Source organism: Hemiscyllium ocellatum, chromosome 25 (genome assembly GCF_020745735.1).
Source record: "Hemiscyllium ocellatum isolate sHemOce1 chromosome 25, sHemOce1.pat.X.cur, whole genome shotgun sequence".
NCBI classification, from domain to species: domain Eukaryota; kingdom Metazoa; phylum Chordata; class Chondrichthyes; order Orectolobiformes; family Hemiscylliidae; genus Hemiscyllium; species Hemiscyllium ocellatum.
Genome location: NC_083425.1, coordinates 15,215,976 through 15,241,987, shown reverse-complemented (window position 1 = coordinate 15,241,987; position 26,012 = coordinate 15,215,976). Strand labels below are relative to the sequence as shown.

Here is a 26,012-nt window from a genome sequence, read left to right as displayed (position 1 = left end):
GCAGTTCATGTTTAATTATTAGCAGTGTAATAGCAATGATGAAAAATGTCTACATGGTGGATTCTATGTTGTTAGTTCACAATGACCAGACCTATCAACTTCATCTGGTGCCTGCTAAAGCTATAGTTTGAGCAAAAGCTGTGAGGATATTCTTTGTTGCTTATACTGTGTTGATCTTAGCATGTCATCTCCTATTGTTCTCTTTGCATTCCCTAGTGTGGGAATCTTTAGAAACATTCCTTCAGTTCAGTAAGCCATGATGTAACTATTTTTGTGAACAGGAAAATTAGCTGGCAATGTTTTGTGGATCTGACTTTTTTGTGAAATTATTAGGAATCAGTAGGCAACAAAATAATAACCATAAAAATATTCAACTAACGTATTGAATGTAGGAAAGCACAGTAAAACAGACAACAGGAATTTTTGGTCTGATCATCATGAATAATCCAGCCAGTTTTAAGATTTCATAGGGACCAGTACTAATAAAGCATTGTATGATAGTTGATCAATGATCCACCCTAAATCCTGAGGGATTATTCACTGCTGCCAATTATAAAATCTACTTTCATAAGAGCTTTGTTTTTGTTCTTCTGCTGATCTGGAATTAGAATCTAAATTTTCTTCTAAATGGTAGATACTTTCGGGATCTACTTTTCTGTATCAACTCTCAGGTGAAGTGAAAACAAAATATTTCTTCTGGGAAATTTTCAATTATCCAAAATTTTGGATTTTATGTTACCATATATTGATTGCCTGCAAATTATTGGTATGAATGTTTGCTCATTAATGCATTATATTGTTCATTTTAAAGACATTGACAAATTTGTATAGTAATACACTGAGCTTTAGCTTTTTGATCTTAATGAAAATTCTGTGTGCATTGTACTAAATTAGCAAAGGAAAATTCAATAAAGCTTCGAATGCATCTGTTTTTAATAGGTTTAAGATCTTTCTAAACAGTGTATTCTATTAGCCAATCTCTAAAACCATCATTAATGAGTAACAATTAGTACAAATCTTGCTCAGTCCCATTTTTTGTTTGCTAACCATCAGGGAAGATTTCTTCTTTGCACCATGTTTGGTTAAACTCACAACCTCTTTATAAAGAATGAACTGACAACTTCTCTAAAACAAGGCACTGTGAAAATCTTCCCAACCATGCAAGAATTTATCATGCATTATGAAGGCTGTCACAGAAAATCAAATCAGTTGACTATAATTCACCAATAAGAAATAGCATTTTAAATTCAGCATTAGCAATGGCACAGCTACGTGAAGTTGGTCAGACAAATCATGACTTTTGAAGAAATCATTTTAAATTGAATGTTTTTTTATTCATTCGTGAGATGTGGGTGACGCTGGCTCAGCCAGTAATTATTGTCCAGAGAACAGTTAAGACTGAACCCACAGTTTTGTAGGTCTGGTGTCACAGGTATATGAGGTCAAGTAAGGATGGCAGATTTCCTTCACTAAAGGACATTAGTGACAGTGGTTACATAGTTTTCCACTGGCTGTGTTTTAATTGGATTCAAATTTTACCATCAGCCATGGTGGGATTTGAACCCAAGTCCTCCGAACGTTAGCCTGCACGTCTGAATTATTAGTACAGTGTCACTGTACCACTGCCTTCCCATTTGACCCATACCCATTTTTCAACAATTTAAACATTGAGTAGTACAGCACAGATGACAACCAGTTGGGCCATTAAATGTGCCAGTCGAGTCCAGTTAGTCATTTTCACTCTTTCCCCATTTCAATATAACTTGATCTCCTTATTCACTTCAAAAAAATGCCATTGAATCTGATTTCACACAATCTGACGCTGCATGTCAAATCAGATTGAACTTGTAAAAGATGGTAATCAGTCTTGTCCAGAAGACTATGCTGTGTATTCCCTTGAGTTGATCCAGCTACCCGTCACTGCAGGTGAATTCATTGTGGCTCAGTCCGTTTTTCAGAGTGACTCTCTTTCCTGAAGGATTGGACTGGGGATGGGAATGTTTTGCTTAAGAGTCACTGGACTCAAAATGTTAACTCTGCTTTCCTCTCACAGAGCTTTGCTAGCAGTTTGTGTTTGTATTTCAGGCCTCTAACATCCACAGTTCTTTGTTTTACTGTTAGAACTTCTTCAGCATTGGGATAGGCAGTCGTTTTCTTTGCTGAAGCAAACATCTAATGGTTGTAATATTTTTGTTTTGTGCTTCAGACAGTTGAAAAACATGATGGTGGAATTATGATGCTTTTTGGTTTGTATTGCAGTTTTCCATTGAGCCATACAAAACAGAAACAGATCCTTCGGTCCAACCTGTCCGTACCGAATATAATCCCAAACTAACCTAGTCCCACTTCCTGCTCCTGGCCCATATCCTTCTAAACCTTTCCTATTCATGTACTTACCTAAGTGTCTTTTAAAAGTAACTGTGCCTACATCCACTACTTCCTCATGAAGTTCTTCGCACATGCGAACCGCCCTCATGTCTTTTTAAATCTCTCTCCTCTCATTTGCAGCTTCTACCTCACTTTGTCATCAATTGGCAGCACATTTAACTCTTTCACATGTGTATGCATAGCTTCAGGGATTCACAGAGAAATCTCAATGTCAAATAATGGTTTACTTCTGTGTTGGATGTGACCTAATTCCATTCTGACTAGTTGGATTTGTCATGTCGTTGGCTTGCACAAATTCAGCAAATGTGGAGTTACCAGTCTGGAACTTCAATTTATCACAGACATCCTTCTAATGGAATTTCTATTCTGCCAGTATAAGTAACTTGGACATGACTGGAATTTTGGGTTATCCAATTTTGATTCATTATAATTTGGCTATTTTTCAATTTTAAGCAAGTGTCAAAACATAATACTTCAATTGCAGCACCTGATAACTTAAGAATGTAACTACTGCCTATGAGGTTGCTGTATAGAATGTGGCAGATGGATCCTGTTGAGCCTTCTTACGATAAGCCAGCAATCAGGGCAATTAGAGCAGTCAGAATGACTGAAATCTTTGCCTCAGGCTGAACTCTGTGCAGTTTTTTTAAAACTAGTTTTGTGAAGCCTGAGGAAGGTGTAGACAAAGTATGGCAGTTTCTAGGGCAGAAAATTGAAGCAGACAAAATTGGGTCAAGAAAGGTTGTTGAGCAGAACCCAGAAAGAGCTTGCTCTATTTCCATCAGAGTAAAAAGCAATGCAGTTGAAACCTGATGAGAGCAGTGACTAATTTAAATTATATGCTATTTTGTGGTGTGATGAGCCTTACATTGTAACACATTGGGGAAGGAATACAGTTTTGCTCAAATCTAAGATTTGTATTCCTGCTTACAGGTTGATTATTGTAGAAGGCGAAGTCGAGCAAAAGAGTGAGCAAAGCAAACCCTGTTGCATGTCTCTTTATGGTTGTTTAAAGTGCCCATTGTTTTTGCTGCCTTGTTAATGAATGTAATACAGTGCAGAAAGTTCATAACTGGGAAAATTATGGTCAATGTGGCAAGTGATTGTGTAGCAAATTTTAAAAATCAATTAAAAATACATGTACTATTTGACAGCTCAAATAACAAACCCATCAAGTTACACAACCAGTTTGTTTTTGATATTTTATATCTCCTTTAAAGTTTGCATTGTAAAAATGGAATTTACTTTCTTTAGAAATATCAGAAAATTATAATATATGTATTACATGTATGTAATACTAATTGTATACGTGTATATATAACTGTATGCATATGTTTGCCAAGTGCTGACAGTGATAATGTTATTGGACTAGTAATCCAGAAACCCTAATGTTCTAGGGACATGAGTTCAAATCCATCATGACAGTTGGTAAAAATTTAGAATTCAAAGCTAACCTAATGCTTATGAGTTATATTTTTTTAAAAATTTGAATTGGAGGTAAAATGTGTCTTTGATAATGAAGAAACATTTGAATGAAAAGTCCAGAGCAAGGAAACCTCCAGGTGTATATGAAGTTAGTATTGGCAATTCTAATCCCTCACTTCCCTGCCAGGCTGTTTAGTGTTGGGCCTAGATGGGGAAATTGTTATTCAGCAGTACTGAAGGATACTTTGAGCTGTGGAAGTCTCCATGCTGGCTTGTTTATGTTTCTCCTGAATCAGATTCAACTACGTGCAAAGTAGCCCAGTCATTTATTTCAAATATCTCTGATTTGATGACCATTCTGTGGAAATACACTTTGGATGTGATTGCTGCACTAGTTTAGCACTGGCCACCTCTTTACAATGTTACCCTGCTTGGAGAAACTGGAGCAAGCTCTGGGACATTGCCTCCTTTTTTGTTACTGAACTGTTAGGTTTGAGCTATCAGATGGGAAATGATTTGAGGCAGCTTCTGGGCGACAGTTTTATTTGCCTAAACTATTTTTAGAACATAGAACATAGAAAAATACAGCGCAGTACAGGCCCTTCGGCCCTCGATGTTGCGCCGACCGAAGCCTACCTAACCTACACTAGCCCAATAACCTCCATATGCTTATCCAATGCCCGCTTAAATGACCATAAAGAGGGAGAGTCCACCACTGCTACTGGCAGGGCATTCCATGAACTCTCAACCCACTGAGTAAAGAATCTTCCCCTAACATCTGTCCTATACCTACCACCCCTTAATTTAAAGCTGTGTCCCCTAGTAACAGCTGACTCCATTAGCGGAAAAAGGTTCTCACTGTCAACCCTATCTAAACCCCTAATCATCTTGCAACACCTCTAAAAATCTCCCCTAAACCTTCTTTTCTCCAATGAGAACAGCCCCAAGTGCCTCAGCCTTTCCTCATACGATCTTCCTACCATGCCAGGCAACATCCTGGTAAACCTCCTCTGCACTCGTTCCAATGCCTCCACATCCTTCCTATAGTATGGCGACCAAAACTGCACACAATACTCCAGATGAGGCCGCACCAGAGTCTTATACAACTGCAACAGGACCTCAGGACTCCGGAACTCAATTCCTCTACCAATAAAGCCCAGTACACCATATGCCTTCTTCACAGCACTATTTACCTGGGTGGCAACTTTCAGAGATCTGTGTACATGGACACCAAGATCCCTCTGCTCATCCACACTACCAAGTAGCCTACCATTAGCCCAGTAATCCATCTTCTTGTTACTCCTACCAAAGTGAATGACTTCACACTTAGCTACATTGAACTCCATTTGCCACCTTTCTGCCCAGCTCTGCAACTTATCTATATCCCGCTGTAACCTGCCACATCCTTCTTCGCTGTCCACAACTCCACCGACTTTCGTGTCATCCGCAAACTTGCTCACCCAGCCTTCAAGCCCCTCCTCTAGGTCATTTATAAAAATTACAAACAGCAATGGTCCCAAAACAGATCCTTGTGGAACACCGCTAGTAACTGCACTCCAAGATGAACCTATACCATCAACTACTACCCTCTGTCTCCTTCCAGCCAGCCAATTCCTAATCCAAACCTCTAATGCACCCTCAATGCCATACCTCCGCAGTTTTTGCATTAGCCTGCCATGGGGTACCTTATCGAACGCCTTGCTAAAATTCATATCCATTTATGTTTGTTTGTTCAAGATGCAATATGTATATATTTGCATTGACTTGCACCCTTGTTATTTGTGAGTAGAATGAAGTAGTAGATTTGTGGAAATTGATGCCATCATTCAGAGCAGTTTGCTAAAGCTGGAATTCCTAGAAGTCCACAGATTTTAGAAAACTTTCCAATTATTTGTAGGCAACAAATTTCTTCAAAGCTATTCTAGTTTTAAAGTGTCATTTACATCAGCTAGCTCTGTTAGCATTGAGCAATCTTGGAATTTTCTGGCCTGTATGTCAAGTATGGAACAGCAGCTGGTCCAAGAAATATTACTTATGCTACTCCAATTCACGGAGTTCTGTTATAAATTTAAAACTTTCATTGATTAAGTTGATAAATAATCATAGTGGTGTTACATGTAAACAATACAGTGAGTGCTAGATAAACACTATATTATCACTAATAGATAAAATTAGTTTTATAAAGTTTACCCTACTAAATTTCTGCAGTCGAAATGTCATTTTCTCGTGTGAATATTGAAGTCCCTATTTTTCAACTTCCTTAAGTGTGTAGAAAAATATTAAAAAGTCCGTTTTGTAATTCCGAAAGAATTAGCTGAAATCTGGGAAGTTAAACATACTGTCTGGTCTACCATTATCAGTTTTATTCAAATAGCCTTGAAGTATAGTAATTAAAAAAAAATAAGCATTTTTGTGTTGAAAACTACAAGTTTGATGGCATTCAACTTTTCCAGCAAAAGCACAAAGTTGTATTATTCATTCATGTTCCCCTCTTTAATATGAATTCTGAAGAGCACCAAAGATGCTACAAGTACCATCCGTACCTCTGGACCAAAATCTCTGGGTTTAAGACACACTTGATAACCATGAAAGATGCCTTCATAATGTGCCAGACAGGTTGATAATCAGTCAGTAAATCCGTCTAGTCTGTTTGATGACAGGCAGTAACAGTGGAAGAATTTCATCGTCAACTATACTGAAGACTCCAAGCACAACCACTGTAGTACCTAGGTAAACATGAGTATGGACTGATATGATGCAGTGGAAGTCTGTGGACGTCATGGTTAGGGTGTGGTACCTAATGAGAGAGAGAATGGTGTCAAAATGCTAATGGACTGCAATAGCTATGATGGAATTTGAATGATATTTGCAAGTATATGTCTTACTGCAATTTGCCTAGAGACTTCAGTGCCATGCAGTTTCTACCCTTTATCACAAAATATTATGTTTGAAATGATACTATTCCATGTTTTAGCTATAGTGCATCACATGGTGTAATATACAGTGTTGCTATGGCAATGAAATTTTCTTGTGCAACTTGAAGCATACTAAATGAAGTAAAATGGTGTGTGCTTTTAATTTAAAAGACATTTTCCCATAACAACTTAGATCTGAAGGTAAATATGCATTCACTTGGAGCCCTGAGGAGTCCTATTACAATTCCATCAAATTAAGCAACATGGTACACTTTTGCTAATACTATTTTTGTCGAAAAATGCATTTGCTCAGTGAAATTGTAAAGTGGATATACTGTGTTGACACCAACCAATTGGAATTCTCTTGGAACATCCCCTCTGTTTTGAATTAACTGATTAAGACATTTTTTCATGTTACCAGAGTTGCATTTTAATAAGAACAAATGAGCATGGAAATCCAGTGATTAGCCTGTGGCTAAACACAGCATCTACTATTGGATAATGTATTGAATGTGAAAATAGGTTGTTTATTTCATTGGTTGTGGCATCTTTTGCATTATTGGGTACCAGTCTTGTCTTAGTGATAGCATTTGTGCCTCTGAGTTGGAAGGCCATGTGATTGTACTACATTCTACATACCTGACCAATACGCCTCACAGCTACCTTTGGCAGGGGTTCACAAAGTGGTTGCGAAAATGCTGCTTTAGTGTAATACTACACCATTGGAAGTCCAGTCTTTCAGATGAAATGATCACATCAATCCCTCAAATAAGTGTGAAAGATCCCATGCCATTATTCAAAGAAAAGACTTAAGTTTTACTAGTATGATAGCAGTTATTCCCTCTGCTGATGTCACTTAGGTATGCTGTCTGGTCACTAATTCATTGCTGTTTGAGAAACAAATTGGCTACTGCTATTCCCTACCATCCCATGTTTTGAAAGTACACTACTACTTTGGTTGTAAAGTCATTTAGAAACCACTTAACTTCAGGAGTTGGAAGAAGTTTTCGAACCTTCACTCAGATACATAGAGTGTTATACTTTGGGTTGAAAATGTGTTGCTGGTTAAAGCACAGCAGGTTAGGCAGCATCCAAGGAATAGGAAATTCGACGTTTCGGGCATACTTTGGGGCCAACCACTGACCTCAGAGAGAGGTGGACTTGCGGAGAAACTGGAGCAGCTTCCAGTTTGCATCTTGCAGAGTTTGAGAAAAGAATTTAAAATGTACCATCACAGGAAGCAAGTAAGTTGTTTGGTTGGCAAATAACTATTGTCAAGGATTGTGTGTGAAGTGTTGAAATTTAGAAAACATTTTCCAAAAATAAACCTTCAGTAGCTATCTTTTAATTGTAGGCATTAGCAGAATGGAAATAAATTGCTGGTGACTCAATTATATATTCTAATTGGCAGGGCTTATTGGACCACAAAGGCTTAAATTAGTGCAGTAACTGGTAGCGAAAAGTAGTATTCAATTCAGTAATTTAATAATACATTAATTACTTAATTAGACAAAATAAGGATGGTAGTGCAAATGATGTGTTGTGATTACAGGATGTGGGATTTATAGATATTGGTGTGATCCAGGACAAACATGTCTGTTGTCTGTGGCATGAAGAACTTTGGCTCCACTCCATTGATCTGAAGGCTGAGCCACAGACACTGTGCCACATCAGGAAGGGGAAAGTCAGGTAGATACTTTGTTCCAAGAAAGAGAGAATTGGGTGGAATTTGTTGGAATCATACATAGCACAAAAAAAATGGTTGTTTTTGTTGGAGGTGAATCATCTGAGTGCAGGGGCTCCTCAGGAGGCTGTCTAGGCACAACCATCTTCTGCTTCAACAATGACCATCCTTCCATCATGGGGTCAGAAATGGGAATGTTCGCTGGATTTTGCACAATTCTCAATATCACTTGTGACACCTCAGATATTGAAGCATTTCATGTATAAATGCAGCAAACACTGGAGAACATCCAGGCTTGGGCTGATATATGGCGAGAACACTTATGCTACGTAAGTGTTTGGCAATGCCCGTCTTAAACAAGAGACAATCAAATCATCATCCCCTGACATTCAATGGCAATATAATCACCGAAAACCCTACTATCAACACCCTGAGGGGTTTCTATTGACCAGTAAGTGAATTGGAACTGTCAGATTAAACTGTGACATTAAGAGCAGTTCAAAAGTTAGGAATGTTGTGGTATGTAATTTGCTTCTTACTATCCACTGTCTTTCATATCCAACATCTAGAAGACAAAGGTCAGAAGTTTGATGGAATATTTTCCACTTTTCTGGTCCATTCCCTAATCTTTCCTCAGGCAGCTCGTGAGAAAGGATACGTTGGACACAGAAGTTATAAGTAAAACTTATTGCTCCTCGGATGCTGCCAGAATTGCTGTGCTTTCTCAGTACCACTCTAAACAACACTCCAGAAGCTTGACACTATTCAGAGCAAAGCACCCCCATCATTCAATCTCTTTACCACCAACACATATTGGTAAGCAGATGCACCCCAATAACTTGCCAAGATTCCCATGCCACAAGCTTCCAAACTTGTGATCTCTTCCACCTAGAGGGACAAGGACATTCGATGCATGGAAATAAGTTTCCCTTTAAACCAGAAGCCATCTTGACTTGGATCTATATTGTTGCTCCATCGCTGTTGCTCGTACAAAATCCTGGAAATCTCACACCAAGAGGACTCTGGCTGTACCTACACCTAAGACTTCAGTTATTTTGAGGGCAGCAAACCACATCCTTTGCCATATAATTAGAGATGAATATCAAATGCTGGTCTAACCATAGCCCATAAACAAATTTTTAAACTAAGAAAAGCACCATGTTGAAGTACCTGAAATGAGGTGTGCATAAACCATTCAAGCTGGGCGATTGACAACGTTGGGTGCAGAATGGCACAACTTCGGAAGAGTGGGATATTTGAGAAGAGTCTGCAAAACAGACCACACTGAGTAAACAGGAAAGTCTCTGAAAAAGGAACTTGTACAAGAAGTGGACAACACCATAAAACCAGAAGAAAATAACAATTCTGAGCAAAGCCGAATAATTCTTAAAATGAGTGTGGAAGTATCAAATCTAACTGAATAGACATACAACGGAGTTGAAACTGAAGAGAATGTTTCTCTGTTATTAGTCAAAGATCATACGACACTGGATTATGGTTCAACAAGTTTATTTGAAACTGGAAGCTTTCGCAGCCCCTAATCTTTCCTCAGGCAGCTCGTGAGAAAGGATACATTGGACACAGAAGTCATAAGTAAAACTTATTGCTCCTCGGATGCTGCCAGAATTGCTGTGCTTTCTCAGTACCACTCTAAACTAAACTCTTATAAGTAAAAGATCAAAGGGTCATACAACTAATGCAAATGTATTGAACAAACCTAGATGGCTATTATGTCTTTAATTGGTTAGAATGGAGGTGCAGGTTTCGATTGATAAATGTGTAAATCCCATAATTTCTTTCAAGGTAACTTCAGGTTTTATCAGAATAAAGGTGACACCTCAGGTCAGTCAATGCATTTTGAGGCCATGTTTCAAGTCTGTTTGTATCACAATCTGGAGTCAGATTGGTTTTATTTCCAATGTAGGTATTTATAAAATGTCACATTGACTGACAGTCTACAGGATTGTGTGCTTTTTGAACAAAATAGAAAGTATCTGCAAGTACAAATCTGTAAATGCAAATTCACCCCATAGATTTATATGTGTGTATGTGAGGAAGAGAGTGTGTATATGTGTGAGTGGGTGGGTATGTGTGTGTGTGTGCGCGCGCGCGCAAGTGTGTGGGGGTATATGCCTGTGAAAGAGTGAGATTGTTTATGAGGGAGGGTCTGTGTGTGTGTTTGTGATAGTGTGTGTGTGTGTGTGTGTGTGTGTGTGTGTGTGTGTGTGTGTGTGTGTGTGTGTGTGTGTGTGTGTGTGTGTGTGTGTAAAATGTGGTGGAATCAACTGTAGTGAGGCATAGACCCAAGATCCTGGTTGAGGCTGTCATCATGGGTACTGAACCTGGCTATCGGTCTCTATTTGGTGACTGTGTTGTTGCGTGTCCCGAAGTCAACCTTGGAGAATGTTTAACCAAGGATCCGAGGCTGAATATCCTTAACCGCACATAGTCACACGCATGAGTTCTCTCTCTCTCTCTCTCACACACACACACACACACACACACACACACACACACACACACAGTCTCACTCCTTCACACATGCTCTCTCTCCCCCTCATATGTGTACACACACGTATAAATGTATGGGGTGAAATTGTAAATAAAGATACATTCTATTTTGTTCAAAAAGCGCACAATCCTGTAGACTGTCAGTCAATGTGGCATTTTATAAATACCTACATTGGAAATGAAACCAGTCTGACTCTAGGTTGCGATGCAAACAGACTTGAAACATGGCCTCATACCTAAAATGCATTGACTAACCTGAGGCGTCATCTTTATTCTGATAAAACCTGAAGTTACCTTGAGGCAGTGACTTGAAAGAAGTTCTGGGATTTACACGCTAATCAATCCAAACCTGCACATCCATTCTCACAGATTAAAGACTTAATAGCCATCAAGGTTTGTTCAATACATTTGCATTAGTTGTATGACCCTTTGATCTTTTATCTGCAAATTCTGTGTCCGATATATTCTCTCTCACTAGTTGCCTGAGGAAGAAGCTAGAGCTGAAAGCTTGTGGTTTCAAATAAGCCTGGTGGACTATAACTCGGTGTCGTGTTATTTTTGACTTTGTCCACCCTTATCCAACACTAACACCTCCTGTCCTGTGTTACTAAGTCACCAAAAATGAAGAAAAATGCTAAATTGAAACAATGTCAAACCACAGGGACCTGGAGTAACATTTTTGAAAGTGCAGTTAACTCTTGGCAAAACTCGGGTAGAGAAAAAAAATCACAATTTGTTTTTAGCATCAGAATCAAGGATGTTCTTTTTAAAGGAGGAATGCATGTTTAAAGCTGGATTTCATTGTGAATTCAATGAGATTACAGAAATATGCCAAGAAAGTGAATTTCAAATAAATTGTCAAGATTGTTTATAGCTTTGAGAGAATTGTCAGAGTACCACATTGCCTCAGAAATCATGAAAAGCCAGTACGTTTGTACACACCCATGAAAACGTACTTCAGTGTCTGAGTGACTTTGTATTTTCATTTGTGTTTGTGTACATTTGTTTAAGTTTTGTATTTACAGTTCCAACAGAGTAGGAAGAACAGAGGCATAGACTATTTCCTAAATAGTGAAAGGTTGTGGAACTATGAAGCACAAAGGGGCTGAGGAGCCTTAGTTCATGATTCTCTTAAGATTAGATGAGGTTAGGTTAAGGTTAACATGCAGGTTCATTGGATAATTAGGAAGGCAACTACGATGTTGGCATTCATTTCAAGAGGACTGGAACACAACAGCATACCACTGAAGCTGTGTAAGTGTCTGGTCAGAATGCATTTAGAATATTGAGAGCAGTTTTGGGTCCTGTATCTGAGGAAGACATTGGATAGGATCCAGAGGAGGTTTACAGGAATGATCCTGGGAATGAATGATTTGTCATATCAGGAGCTGTTGAGGACTCTGGGCCTATATTTGGAGTTTTGAAGGATGAGGGAGGGATCTAATTGAAGCTTACAGAATACTGAGAAGCCTGAATAGGGTGACATGGAGAAGAAAATTCCAGTAGTAGGAGAAACTGGGACCCTAGGGCACAGTCTCAAAGTGAATGGGTGACCCTTTAGAACTGAGATGAGGAGGAATTCATTCAGTTAGAGAGTGGTGAACCTGTGGAACTCAGTGCTTGCAGAAGGCTCTGAAGGCAAAGTCTTTGAGTGTCTTTAAGATAGAGATAGATATGTTTTTGATTGGTAAGGGGATCAAATCTTATGGGGAGAAGGCAGGAATATTGAACTGAGAAGCATGTCAGCCATGATTGAATGGCAGATTAGACTCATTGCGCTAAATGGTCATATTCTGCTTCTATACTTTATGATCTATAATATCTTGCAATTAAAATTTAGATTACAAATTAAGATTTAGATTGCTAATTTAGATTTAGATTACTTACAGTGTGGAAACAGGCCCTTCGGCCCAACAAGTCCACACCGACCCTCCGAAGAGCAACCCACCCAGACCCATTCCCCTGCACTTAACACTACAGGCAATTTAGCATGGCCAATTCAACTAACCTGCACACCTTTGAACTGTGGGAGGAAACCAGAGCACCCGGAGGAAACCCATGCAGACACGGGGAGAATGTGCAAACTCCACACAGACAGTTGCTCAAGGCGGGAATTGAACCCGGGTCCCTGGTGCTGTGAGGCAGCAGTGCTAACCACTGTGCCACCTTGCTGCTCCAATTAAATAAAATTAGAAGAGGCTAATTTAAAATACTGTCATTAAAAGTCACTTTTCCAATTGCAACTAAGGTCAGACAAGAAATTGTTAGATGAAACGAAAGTGCAAACCATGACAAATTCTGCAAAAGAGAAAAATAAATTCATCAATTTACACGTTTAATCAACCGTATGCAATCTGTGTGTGGCTTTCAACTACTAAATTGTCTAGACATAATATTGGATGTACTCTGTTCAACTTTCCTTTCTGTTGAGGTCAGATGATAGGAAAATTGATAAGTATCTGACCTTCCTACACCAAGTTTTAGCGCAACTGAAGTTGAAAGTGACTTTTGTTGGTTATGAAGTGCTTTACAACCATACAATGCATGAAATGATCTTAGGTTTTACACAGAATATTTTCTGGAATTCAATAACCCAGTAAATTCCCAAAAGCGCTGAAAAATGTGTTGCTGGAAAAGCGCAGCAGGTCAGGCAGCATCCAAGGAGCAGGAGAATCGACGTTTCGAGCATTAGCCCTTTTTCAGGGCTTATGCCCGAAACGTCGATTCTCCTGCTCCTTGGATGCTGCCTGACCTGCTGCGCTTTTCCAGCAACACATTTTTCAGCTCTGATCTCCAGCATCTGCAGTCCTCACTTTCTCCAAATTCCCAAACAGACCTTGCTTACCTTTTGATTCAGGACATACTTTCTCCTGCCCAGTAAGATCATGGGATTCAAGCAGACAACTCTTGCTTTGTATTGCAATGTGTTGCCACATGACTTTCCAGTCCTTAGAAAGTGAATAGTCTCCTTCTGCCCGTACATCTTATGGTCTTATATTCAAGGCTGAGATGGACAGATTTTTATTCAGTTGAGGGTTATGGGGAAAAGGCAGGGAAGTGGACTTGAGAGTTTTCAGATTAGCAATGATCTGATTGAATGGTGAGATGGACTGAATAGCTAACTCCTCCTCCTACATCTTGTGACCTTATCTTAATAGAAGTGTACTACTGTTGTACATGTGAGGGATAACTGGATTACTTACCTTAGGATAAATATTCGTGGATGATTTTTAGATGATGCCTTTTGTATTACCAAATATTGGTCCAAAGCAAAAACTGGGTAATGCCTTGGATTATATTGAAATTTAAGTCATAAGTAACAGCACTGAAGTGATGTGATTAAACTCTTAAATATTGTTATAGCTTCTGTACAGTAGTCACTAGCTATCACACATCCGGGAAGATTTGTTTGTAACCAAATTCTAAATGCATTTATGAATTTGATACAGATAACGAACAGAAAAATTTTTGCATCAGTTGCCATATTTTGTTTATGGAAGACTTGTTAGAGTATAATTTCATTTCATATGTTGTGATGATGTAACTCATTGATCTTTTTCAGAGGTTGAAAGATGAGATAGCAGAGGTTACGAATGAGATTGAAAACCTGGGTTCCACTGAAGAGCGGTAAGGACTCATTTTTGTTTTTTGTCTCATGAATATTACTCTCCGTGCAGTATGAAGGTACCATCTCCATGTAACATTGTTCACTAATGTATTGACTAGACTTGGGGACTAGGGATGGTGGTGTACTGGATTTGGGAGATACAGTTTACAACACCCAATTAGTTACATTTATAATTTCAGATGTAAGAATCATGTTATATGGACCTGCAATTTCTTTAGAACTACACCTACTACTCCCAAAACTTTGTGGAAAGTGTAGCATTGAAAACGTTTACCCATATAAATGGGTTGCGTGTAAGCAATCGTTAGGGTCATGATGCTATAGTCACTATGGCGTGGGCAAGTATCCTGGAATAAATACTGTATTTCTGATGTTAATTTCATATGTCTACCCAATTAAGTTATGACAGAAATATGAGAGCAGCTTTTAAAAAACAATTTGCTGACCTCTCCTGTTCTTCTGGTGTCGGGAAATTGCTGTTTGGCTGCAGCCAATTGTCTATTCTAGACCAGTGAAAGTTACGGTGCTGAAGGTGACTTGAGTCTATTGGAAAGCACATACAGAGATCCATAAGCTTTGGAGGAGCTTCTTTATTTTCACACATCGTGTTACACCATTCCAATGTGCGCAGCCCTCTCTGGTGCATGCATAGCCAATTTACTTGCCCAAACAAATTTCTCAACTGATTTGTTTCTTCCTTGGTGCTACTGATGTATATTTATGTGGATCTAGCTTGTCTCATTGGGCTCTTAGGAACATTCTCCAGGTAAGAGTGTTGTTTCAGGGTAGTTTCCAACTTAGCCTGTTTAATATGGGAACATAAGAACTGAAATAGGTTATTCATCCACTGAAACAGTGAGATTGTGGCTGATCTGTAGCCTAACTCCGTATATCTGCCTTTGGCCTATACCCCTTAATATGTTTGCTGAGCAAAGATTTATCTCTCTCAGATTTAAAATTAGCAATTAACCCTGCATCCACTGCTACTTGTGGTATAGAGTTCCAAACATCTACCACCGTTGTGTAGAAATGCTTACGAACATCTCTCCTGACCCTAATATTTAGACTGTGCCCCTAGTTTGAGATCTCCAACTAGTTGAAATAGTTTATATTCATCTGCCCTGCCTTTCCCTGTTAATATCTTAAAGACTTCAATCTGATCACCTTTTGACTTTCTAAAATATAAAGAAAACAGGCCTAATTTGTCCAGTTTTTCTTTATAACTTAGTCCCGGTATCATTCATGTAAACTTATGCTATATCCCCTTCAAGGTCAATATATCCTTCCTAAGGTGTGGTGTTCAGACCTGCTCACAGTATTCAAAGTGGGGTCCAAGCATGATTTTGTACAACTGCAGCATAATGTCTGTGTCCCTATAATGTACTCCTCTAGATATCTGCCTTCCTGATTATTTTCTGTACATGTCATTATAGTTTAATTATATATAATATATATATACATATACATATATATACCTGAACTCTGAGTTTCTTCAGACAGCTATTGTAATTAACTTCATATCATCAATAAATTACCCCAGTCTGTCCTTTCTCTGTCCAAAATGGATAACCTCACATTTGCTTACATTGAAATCCCTCTGCCACTGTTTTACCCATTCACGTAATCTATCAATACCCTTTTGTAACTTCATCCTATAATCCTGCCCAACTTTGTGTCATCACCAAATTTGGGTATATGACTTTCTGTGCCATTATTCAAGTTGCTTATAAATAATGCAAATAATTGAGGCCCTATCACAGATTCACGACGGACACACTAATAACATTCTGCTAATTTGAATACCTACCCATTATCCCTACTTTCTGTCACCTGCCACTTAACCAGTTTCCAATATCCAATCTTGTTTGTTTAAAAGCTTCTGAAGCTTTGAATTCATTTATAGTTTTATCTATCATTAGTTTTTCAAATGCCTCAGATCCTTCCCTCAGTAAATCATCTTCTTACATGAAGCAAATGCATTCCAGTTTTCCTTAGTTCAAATAAAACCTTACTGGATCTGCTTCTAGCTGAATACAACCACTTTTTCATAGGACAGACCTAACTGAAAATTGCTACACTCCAGATGCATCATTTAACAATAAATGCACTGTTCAATGTCCATAATTTGCCTTCTGACTCTCTAGCTTCTACTGAAGGCTTTAAAAATGCTTCTCTTTGAAATTGTTACCCTTGCAAAAATGCTGCTTTGACATCATTAGATTAATATTTCCATGAAAATGTTATTAAGAGTGCAAAGAAAATCTTCAATTTGCTTTTCCAGCTGTTGTGCAGGCTATTCACACATTGCGGTTACAGTTGTTTCTTATATCTTCAAGTTACAGGTCTGACCTTAGCTTTACATGAACCATTAGCAAGTAATTTCTCCAGATATATCCACTGGTGAGGCAACGCTAGTTGTCCTTTATCCGGTATTTCTGTGTATACACCAAACTATTTCCAACTATCAAGTTCTTTTCATTTTGCTTCCTTTACCAACTAGCTGTTGGTACCCATGGAGCTTCTGCCTCTTATGGTGCTGTTCACCTGTTCAACAATGCTCTGTCCCTATCTGGACTACCACTACTTGACCTGTCCCTCCTGCCACCTGACTTGCTTTCCAGAATTCTTGATCTAAGATCAGTATTAGGCTCACGGCCTTAACACTACATTTCTTGGCTTTTCACATTTTCACTTCCTTCCAATTATAAACCTAATATTCTGCTCCTCCTTGTAAAATTTAGTTCATTTGTGCCAACATTTGGGAATTGATCTTTGAAATAAATGGCCTAATCCTGATCTTTCCATCACTCAGTCCGCTCCGTTTACCCCATTATCTGTCATATTCTGAAATACTTAAAGGTTTGGCACATTTTTGTACGAAGTATCTGGTGTATCTTCATTTTCCATTTTACTTCAGGCTCCATTAATGTATAATAAGTGCCAGTAAGTTCTTTGGAAAGTATTCAAACATTTTGGCAACTATGTTCCAAGATGATTGTTTGCCATTGGTGCCTGTAACCTTTGTTGGACTCCTCCAATCTTTCCTCTCTTCCTTATTGAACGATGCCATATCACCAGGAGATTCTATTACTTCTGTTATCTTGTTCATGGTTACTTTCTCTGATAAGTGTCAATAAGATGTGTGGAATGTACTGTAATAGATATCCGAACATTTTATCAATCACAGTGGATTTCTCCCTCAAATCCTATTATTAAAATGTATTTCTGCCATTGTGTGCATTGCTCCAATATTTAAATTCTTGTATGTAATTTTAAATTCCTCATTGGCAAATTATTTTCGATTGTCCACCAGGAACTTAGCCATTGCTCCCAATCCTATTTCAATCCATCTTTCTAATATCTTGTCCATAGCTACTTTCTTCAATATGTGCCAGCAAGATATGGGGAATGTATTCTAATAATTTGGTCACTATGTTCCAAGACTATTATTTTGGCATCAGTGCCTATAACCTGTTCCAGACAGCTCCGATCTTTTTGCCCTTCCCTCTTGAAAGATGTTCCCAGGATTAAAATGCTCCTCTGACAGTATGTTATGATAACTCAAAGCTTTCCTGATCTTTTCTGAAACATCTGTCTGAATAAATGTTTTTCTGCCTGCATTCATAGCATTTTTATGTTCTGCAAAAATTGAATTAATTGTAGTCCCATCTAAAGTTGATGCAATGTGATAGAGGATAATTTAGGCTTCCTGTCATAAACTAATTGATAGCGGTTGTGGTCCCATCTGCCCTAAAGCATATTTTTTCATATCTTGCCCTGTCCACATTAAAGCAGTAGCCAATTTGCAATTTGGTTGATCAACCAGAAGTTTTCAGAACATTTTATCAATCACAATGTGACTTTCCCTCAATTCCAATTATGAAAAGGAATTTCTGTCACTCTGTGCAGTACTCCAATAGAGAATATACTTCTCAGTTCCTCATTGACCAATTCTTCGCGATTGTCCATTAAGAACTTAATGTTCCCAACCCTATTCCGACCCATCTTTCTATTGTCTGACTGTAGTTCCTTTTTTTTGTCTTAATTATAAAATACCACAGAGAGACGAAATCTAGTTGCAATGTACACAAAATGTAAAAGGCAAATGTGTTTTTCTTGATATTATAATTGTCAATTGCTCAGCTTCAGTAAAATGTCTCACTGATGAAAGACTTAAACATTAGTTGTGATGCAATTCTTCTGTACATTTTACAAATATTACAATTTTCATTAATGCCCTCAATATTCCTACTATCCTGGCACGCAATACCCCTGCATCCTTTAGTCAAATTTTGAATTTGTAACATGATGAATGTTTAAATTGTCAATGTAGCTTTGAAATAACCTGTTTATGTTCCTTTAAATTCTTATCTCAAAATATTATTAATGTGTCCTCAGCATTGTGCTTAGAATTATGCATTTTGCTTTCATGAATGTTGGATGTTGCTAATTAGGGTGAGCTGCATAAGCTGTGGCAATGTAAGGCCTTTTTTTAAATCCTGTAGTTATTAGACGGATGGTAATGGTAGTGGATGGGCATGCTCCTCCTGTGCGATGTGAGAGATCAGGCAAATGTGCCTAACAAACAGGAAGTGAGTCCACCTGCAGACCATATGGATTAGTTGGAGCTGCAGTTGGATTCACCGAGGAGCATACAGGAGCCAGAAAGGTTTACATGAAGGATTTTTAGGGATGCAATTGCACCAAAGGTTTAGCCAGGTAGATGGGTGACCATCAGGATGGGCGGCACAGTGGCACTGTGGTTAGCACTGCTGCCTCACAGCGCCAGAGACCCGGATTCAATTCCCGCCTCAGGCGACTCTCTGTGGAGTTTGCACATTCTCCCTGTGACTGCGTGGGTTTCCTCCGGGTGCTCCGGTTTCCTCCACAATCCAAAAATGTGCGGTTAGGTGAATTGGCCATGCTAAATTGCCCATAGTGTTAGGTGAAGGGGTAAATGTAGGGGAATGGGTTTGGGTGGGTTGCGCTTCGGCGGGTCGGTGTGGACTTGTTGGGCCGAAGGGCCTGTTTCCACACTGTAAGTAATCTAATCTAATCTAGTAATCTAATCAGGAGGGGCAGGCAGACAGTGCAGTACTCCTCTCTGGCTATTCCCTTCTCAAACAGGCATTACATTTTGGACAATGTTGGGGGGTGGGGGCGGCAGAAACGGCTTCTCAAGGAAAAGCAGCAGCAGTCAAATCTGTACTAATGAGAGGGTACTCTATAGTCAGGGCACAAGTAGATGTTTCTCGGGATGCAACTGAGATTCTAGCATCGTGTGTTGCCTCCCTAGTGCCAGGGTCAAGGATTTCTCTGAGTGAGCACCCAGTATTCTGAAGGGCGATGGTGAGCAGCCAGAGGTCATGGTCATTTTGGCACTAGTGGCGTAGGCTGAAAGAGAGATCAGATCCTGCAAAGCGATTTTAGGAAGTTGAGTCGAAATTTGAAAATCTAGACCTCCAGGAATGTGATCTTTGAATAACTCCCCGTGCCACATGCACGGCCAGAAATAGGACGATGATACAGTTGAAAGCTCGGCTTAATGGCTGGTGTAAGAGGGAGGGCTTCAGATAAATGGATCTTTTCCAGGGCAGGGAAGACCTGTACAAGAGGATGAGTTGCATCGAAACTGCAGGGATATCAATATCCTTCCAGGACAATTTGTTAGTGCCATTCACACACCAGGCCTGGCGATCCAAAGTGTATTTATTTTAATACAAGGAGTTAAACAGTTAAGGCAGTTGAGCTCAGAGTCTGGATTAGTGCATGGAACTATGATGTTCTACATGCTGACGAAGGAACAGCGCTCTGTAAGCTTGTGATTTTAAATTAACCTGTTGGACTACAACCTAGAATTGTGAGATTTTGAGTACAATTTTGTAGTCATTACAGAAACTTGGTTGAGAGAAGGGCTGGACTGGGAGCTCAACATTCCATTGTTTTGAAGTTTCAGGGGTGGTGGAGAGGGATGGAAAAGGAATGAAGTAGTTACATTACTGATTAAGGAGAGTGTCACAGCTGCACGAAGAGAGGACATCTTGGAGGACTCATCCAGCGAGGCAAGATGGGTAGAATTTAGGAATAAGAAAGGTGCAGTCTCTATATTGGGTTTATACTATAGGCCTCCCAATAGCCGATAGGAATTAGAGGAACAGATATATAAGCAGATCATGAAAAGACACAAAACAACAGCACTATTTTAGTGGATGATTTTAACTTTCCCAGTATTGACTGGGACTCCCTCAGTGCCATCTCTAATTTCATTTAGGCTGAGGCAACTGGTGATATTGATAATTACTGAAAATCCATGTTGGAATGCATTTAACAATTCATAAAAAGCAGAAAATTCTGCAAATATTTAGCAGGTCAAGCAGCATTGATGGCAGGGAAACCGAGTCAACAGATAGGATATTTAAGTTCCCTTGGAACTTACCTGTACTAACAATTCACCAATTTCTCTTTGATGGTGATGTAAAGAAGGTGGAGGGATACTGACAATATGTGCCTTTTAAGTTATCTAAAGGGTGTTATTGGTGAAAGGCGCCATTGACAGGACCCACAGGGAGTCAAAAAGAGTTTGAAATAAGGCCCACCAACCACATATAGAACACATAGAACATTACAGCGCAGTACAGGCCCTTCAGCCCTCGATGTTGTGCCGACCTGTCATACCAATCTGAAGCCCATCTAACCTACACTGTTCCATGTACGTCCATATGCTTGTCCAATGATGACTTAAATGTACTTAAAGTTGGCGAATCTGCCATCGTTGCAGGCAAAGCATGCCATACCCTTACTATTCTCTGAATAAAGAAACTACCTCTGACATCTGTCCTATATCTATCACCCCTCAATTTAAAGCTATGCCCGCACGTGCTCGCCATCACCATACTTGGAAAAAGGCTCTCCCTGTCCACCCTATCTAACTCTCTGTTTATCTTATATGTCTCTATTAAGTCACCTCTCAACCTTCTTCTCTCTAACAAAAAGAGCCTCAAGTTCCTCTGCCTTTCCTCGTAAGACCTTCCCTCCATACAGGCAACATCCTAGAAAATCTCCTGTACACCCTTTCCAAAGCTTCCACATCCTTATAATGCAGTGACCAGGATTGTACACAATACTTCAAGTGCGGCCGCATCAGAGTTTTGTACAGCTGTAGCATAATCTAATGGTTCTGGAACTCGATCCCTCTATTAATAAAAGCTAAAACACTGTATGCCTTCTTAACAACGCTGTCAACCTGGGTGGCAACTTTCAAGGATCTACATACATGGAGACTGAGATCTCTCTGCTCATCTACCCTACCAACAATCTTACCATTAGCCCAGTACTTTGCATTCCGGTTACTCCGACCAAAGTGAATCACCTCACACTTGTCCACATTAAACTCCATTTGCCACCTCTCAGCCCAGGTCTGCAGCTTATCTATGTCTCTCTGTAACCTACAATATCCTTCGTCACTACCCACAACTCCATCGACCTTAGTGTCATCTGCAAATTTACTAACCCACCCTTCTACGCCCTCATCCAGGTCGTTTATAAAAATGATGAACAGCAATGGACCCAACACCGACCCTTGCGGTACACCACTAGTAACTGGACTCCAGGATGAACATTTCTCATCAACCACCACCCTCAGTCTTCTTTCAGCAAACCAATTACTGATCCAATTACTGCTATATCTTCCACAATCCTGTTCCTCTGCATTTTGTACAATAGTCTACTGTGGGGAACCTTATTGAACGCCTTGCTGAAATCCATATACACCACATCAACCGGTTTACTCTCACGGCACGGTGGCACAGTGGTTAGCACTGCTGCCTCACAGCGCCTGTAGACCCGGGTTCAATTCCCGACTCAGGCGACTGACTGTGTGGAGTTTGCACGTTCTCCCCGTGTCTGCGTGGGTTTCCTCCGGGTGCTCCGGTTTCCTCCCACAGTCACAAAGATGTGCGGGTCAGGTGAATTGGCCAAGCTAAATTGCCCGTAGTGTTAGGTAAGGGGTATGGGTGGGTTGCGCTTCGGCGGGTCGGTGTGGACTTGTTGGGCCGAAGGGCCTGTTTCCACACTGTAAGTCTAATCTAATCTAATCTACCTGTTTGGTCACCTTCTCAAAGAACTCAATAAAGGTCTGTGAGGCACGATCTACCCTTCACAAAACCGTGCTGACCATCCCGAATCAATTTATTCTTTTCTAGATGATTATAAATCCTATCTCTTATAACCTTTTCCAACACTTTATTAACAACTGAAGTAAGGCTCACTGGTCTATAATTACCAGGGTTGTCTCTACTCCCCTTCTTGAACAGGGGAAACACATTTGCTATCCTCCAGTCTTCTGGCACTATTTCTGTAGACAATGACGATTTAAAGATCAATGCCAAAGGCGCAGCAATCTCCTCCCTGGCTTCCCAGAGGATACTAGGATAAATCCCATCCGGCCCAGGGGACTTATCTATTTTCACAAACTGCAGGGTTTTTAATACCTCCTCCTTATGAACCTCAACCCCACCTCGTCTAGTAGCCTGTATCTCCGTATTCTCCTTGACAACATTGTCGTTTTCTCGAGTGAATGCTGTCAAAAATATTCATGGAAAGCTTCCCCTATCTCCTCTGACTCCACAAACAACTTCCCAGTACTATCCTTGATTGGCCCTAATCTTACTCTCGTCATTCTTTTATTCCTTAAATACCCATAGAAAGCCTTAGGGTTTACCCTGATCTTATCCGCCAACGACTTTTCATGTCTCCTTCTGGCTCTTCTGAGCTCTCTCTTTAGGTCTTTCTTAGCTACCTTGTAACCCTCAAGCACCCTAACTGAGCCTTCACATCTCATCCTAACATAAGCCTTCTTCTTCCTCTTGACCAGAGATTCCACTTCCTTCGTAAACCATGGCTCCCGTGCTCTACAGCTTCCTCCCTGCCTGACAGGTACATACTTATCTAGGACACACAGGAGCTTTTTCTTGAATAAGCTCCACACTTCTAATGTGCCCATCCCCTGCAGTTTCCTTCCCCATCCTACACTTCCTAAATCTTGCCTCATCACATCGTAATTGCCTTTCCCCCAGCTGTAACTCTTGCCCAGTGGTATACACCTATCACTTTCTATCACTAAAGTAAACATAACAGAATTGTGATCTCTATCACCAAAGTGTTCACCTACTTCCAAGTCTAACACCTGGCCGGGCTCATTACCCAATACCAAATCTAATGTGGCTTTGCCCCTTGTTGGCCTGTCTGCATACTGTGTCAGGAAGCTGTCCTGCACACACTGGACAAAAACTGACCCATCTATAGTACTCGTACTATACTGTTCCCAATCAATATTTGGAAAGTTGAAGTCCCCCATGACAACTGTCCTGTCTCTCTCACTCCTATTGAGAATCATCTTTGCTATCCTTAATACCACTGGTATAATGCATGCAGTAACTGGAAGAGATCTTTAGGTGGTCATTTAAATGATTTAGTTAGCGACAAAATGCTGGACCATTTTTCAACCTCCCTGATAAAATGGCCTATGTGGTGATAGACAATGTAACGTCGTCCTCAGCCTCACTCACCATTTCATGGCACTTAGAAACCTATTATGGATATTCAGAATTGGTTTTGATGGTTTGAGCTTCATTGTTTTGTAACTTTGTGTCAATTGTTTAAAGATTGGAATTCAGAGACAGGTCAGGTTTACAGAAATCTGATAACAAAAGCTTACAACAGTGCAAATTAAATGGACTGCTTTGTTGTTTGGTTATTGTTGGAGTTACTCTCCACTCGGATTAGGAGTGTATTCCATCACACGGTCATGACTGGTCAAGTTCAGTTTCTTGTCACTGGTAGCCCTCAGGATGTTGATCATAGGAGATTCAATAATGGTAGTGTCATTGAATATCAAAGGAAGAAGATTGGATTTTCTTATTGGAGATTGTCATTGCTTGGCATAAATGTTACTTGCCTCTCATCAATCTATGGTTGTCCACTGCTTTGGTATCTGAGGAGTTACAAATTATGCTGAATATTGTGCAATCATTAGCAAGTGCCCCCACATCTGACCTGATGATGGAAGAAAAGTCATTGATGAAGAAACTAAAGGTGATTGTGACAACTGGGACAACTTGCAGAGTGTTTCAGGCAACATTTCTGGGACACATGCACGAAACTACCCACCTCCCTGTGGCCAATGACTTCAGCTCCTCCAAGGTCATGCAAGCCCTTGGCCTCCTCCACTGTCAAATACAAACCACCCGACAACTGGAGGAAAAATGCCTCATTTTCTGCCTCAGTAACCTACAACCACACAGCATCAACATCGATTACACTAGTTTCCAAATTTCCTGTCCCACACCCACCTCATCGTAGATCCAACCCTCCAATTCGGCATCGCCCTCTTGACCTATTCCTTCCCACCTATCCGCTCCAACCTATCACAATTACCCACCACCTGCATCCACCTATCGTCTTCCCACTTAACTTCCTCTGAGCCCCATCCACACCCCCCTATTTATCTCTCAGCTCTCTACCCTCCGACATTTCTGATAAAGGGCTTATGCCCGAAACGTCGATTCTCCTGCTCCTCGGATGTTGCCCACCCTGCTGTGTTTTTTCCAGCGCCACATTTTTCAACTCTGACTTGTCCAGCATCTACAGTCCTCACTTTCTCCTGGTACAGTTCCCTAAGGTGCTGGGGCTCTTGTAGTGTAATGGTAGTGTCCCTGTATCTGAGCCAGGAGGACTCGGTTCAAGTCCCATCTGCTCCAGAGGTGTGTACTGACATCTCTAAGTAGGTTGGTTGGAAAATATCTACCTGAGATACTCCAGCTATTGGTCCTGGGCATTAAGTGGTTAACCTCAAAAGATCAAAAAAGATTTCCTTTTTGCTAGGTATGACTCCCAACTATTAGAGAGATTTATGTGTAATTTTTATTGACTCTAGTTTTATTAGGGTTCCTTGATGTCACACTCTGGGAAATGCCTTACTGTCCAGAGCAGTCACTCTCACTTCACCTCTGGAGTTCACTTCCTTTGGCCATGTTGGACTGAAGCTGTAATGGATTCACAGTTCGAGTGACCTTGACTGAATACAAACTGAAAACTGTCAGTGGGAAGGTTATCCCTTTACAAATGCTGCCTGGTAATAGAATTGACAACTCCATCCATCACTTTACTGATGATTGAGAATAAACTGATGGGGTGGGAATTGGCCAGATTGGATTTGTCCTCTGTTTGGTGCACAGGCCTTATTTTAACACATTGTTGGGTAAAGGGCTGCATTGTAGCTACTCTGAAACAAAAGTCTTCAATGTTATTGGTGGAATATTGTCAGGACTCATAGCTTTACATTATCCAGTGCTTTCAGCTTTTTCTTGATATCCAGTCAAATGAATTGAATTGGCTGAAGATTGGCATCTGGTGGGGACCTTTAGGGGCTATCATTGCCTCCTACCAATGTGCCATGTGCTAT

General features: G+C 40.0%; 1 protein-coding gene across 7 annotated transcripts in view; it reads left to right on the top strand.

The window, feature by feature from the left end:
• Positions 1-26,012, top strand: part of cyth1b (cytohesin 1b) — a 234,285-nt gene that overhangs the window by 163,602 nt on the left and 44,671 nt on the right. For all 7 annotated transcript variants that reach the window (XM_060844851.1, XM_060844853.1, XM_060844857.1 and 4 more), the window contains exon 3: positions 14,486-14,550. In XM_060844851.1, coding sequence (XP_060700834.1) covers positions 14,486-14,550 — 65 coding nt within the window. The remainder of the gene's footprint in view (positions 1-14,485; positions 14,551-26,012) is intronic.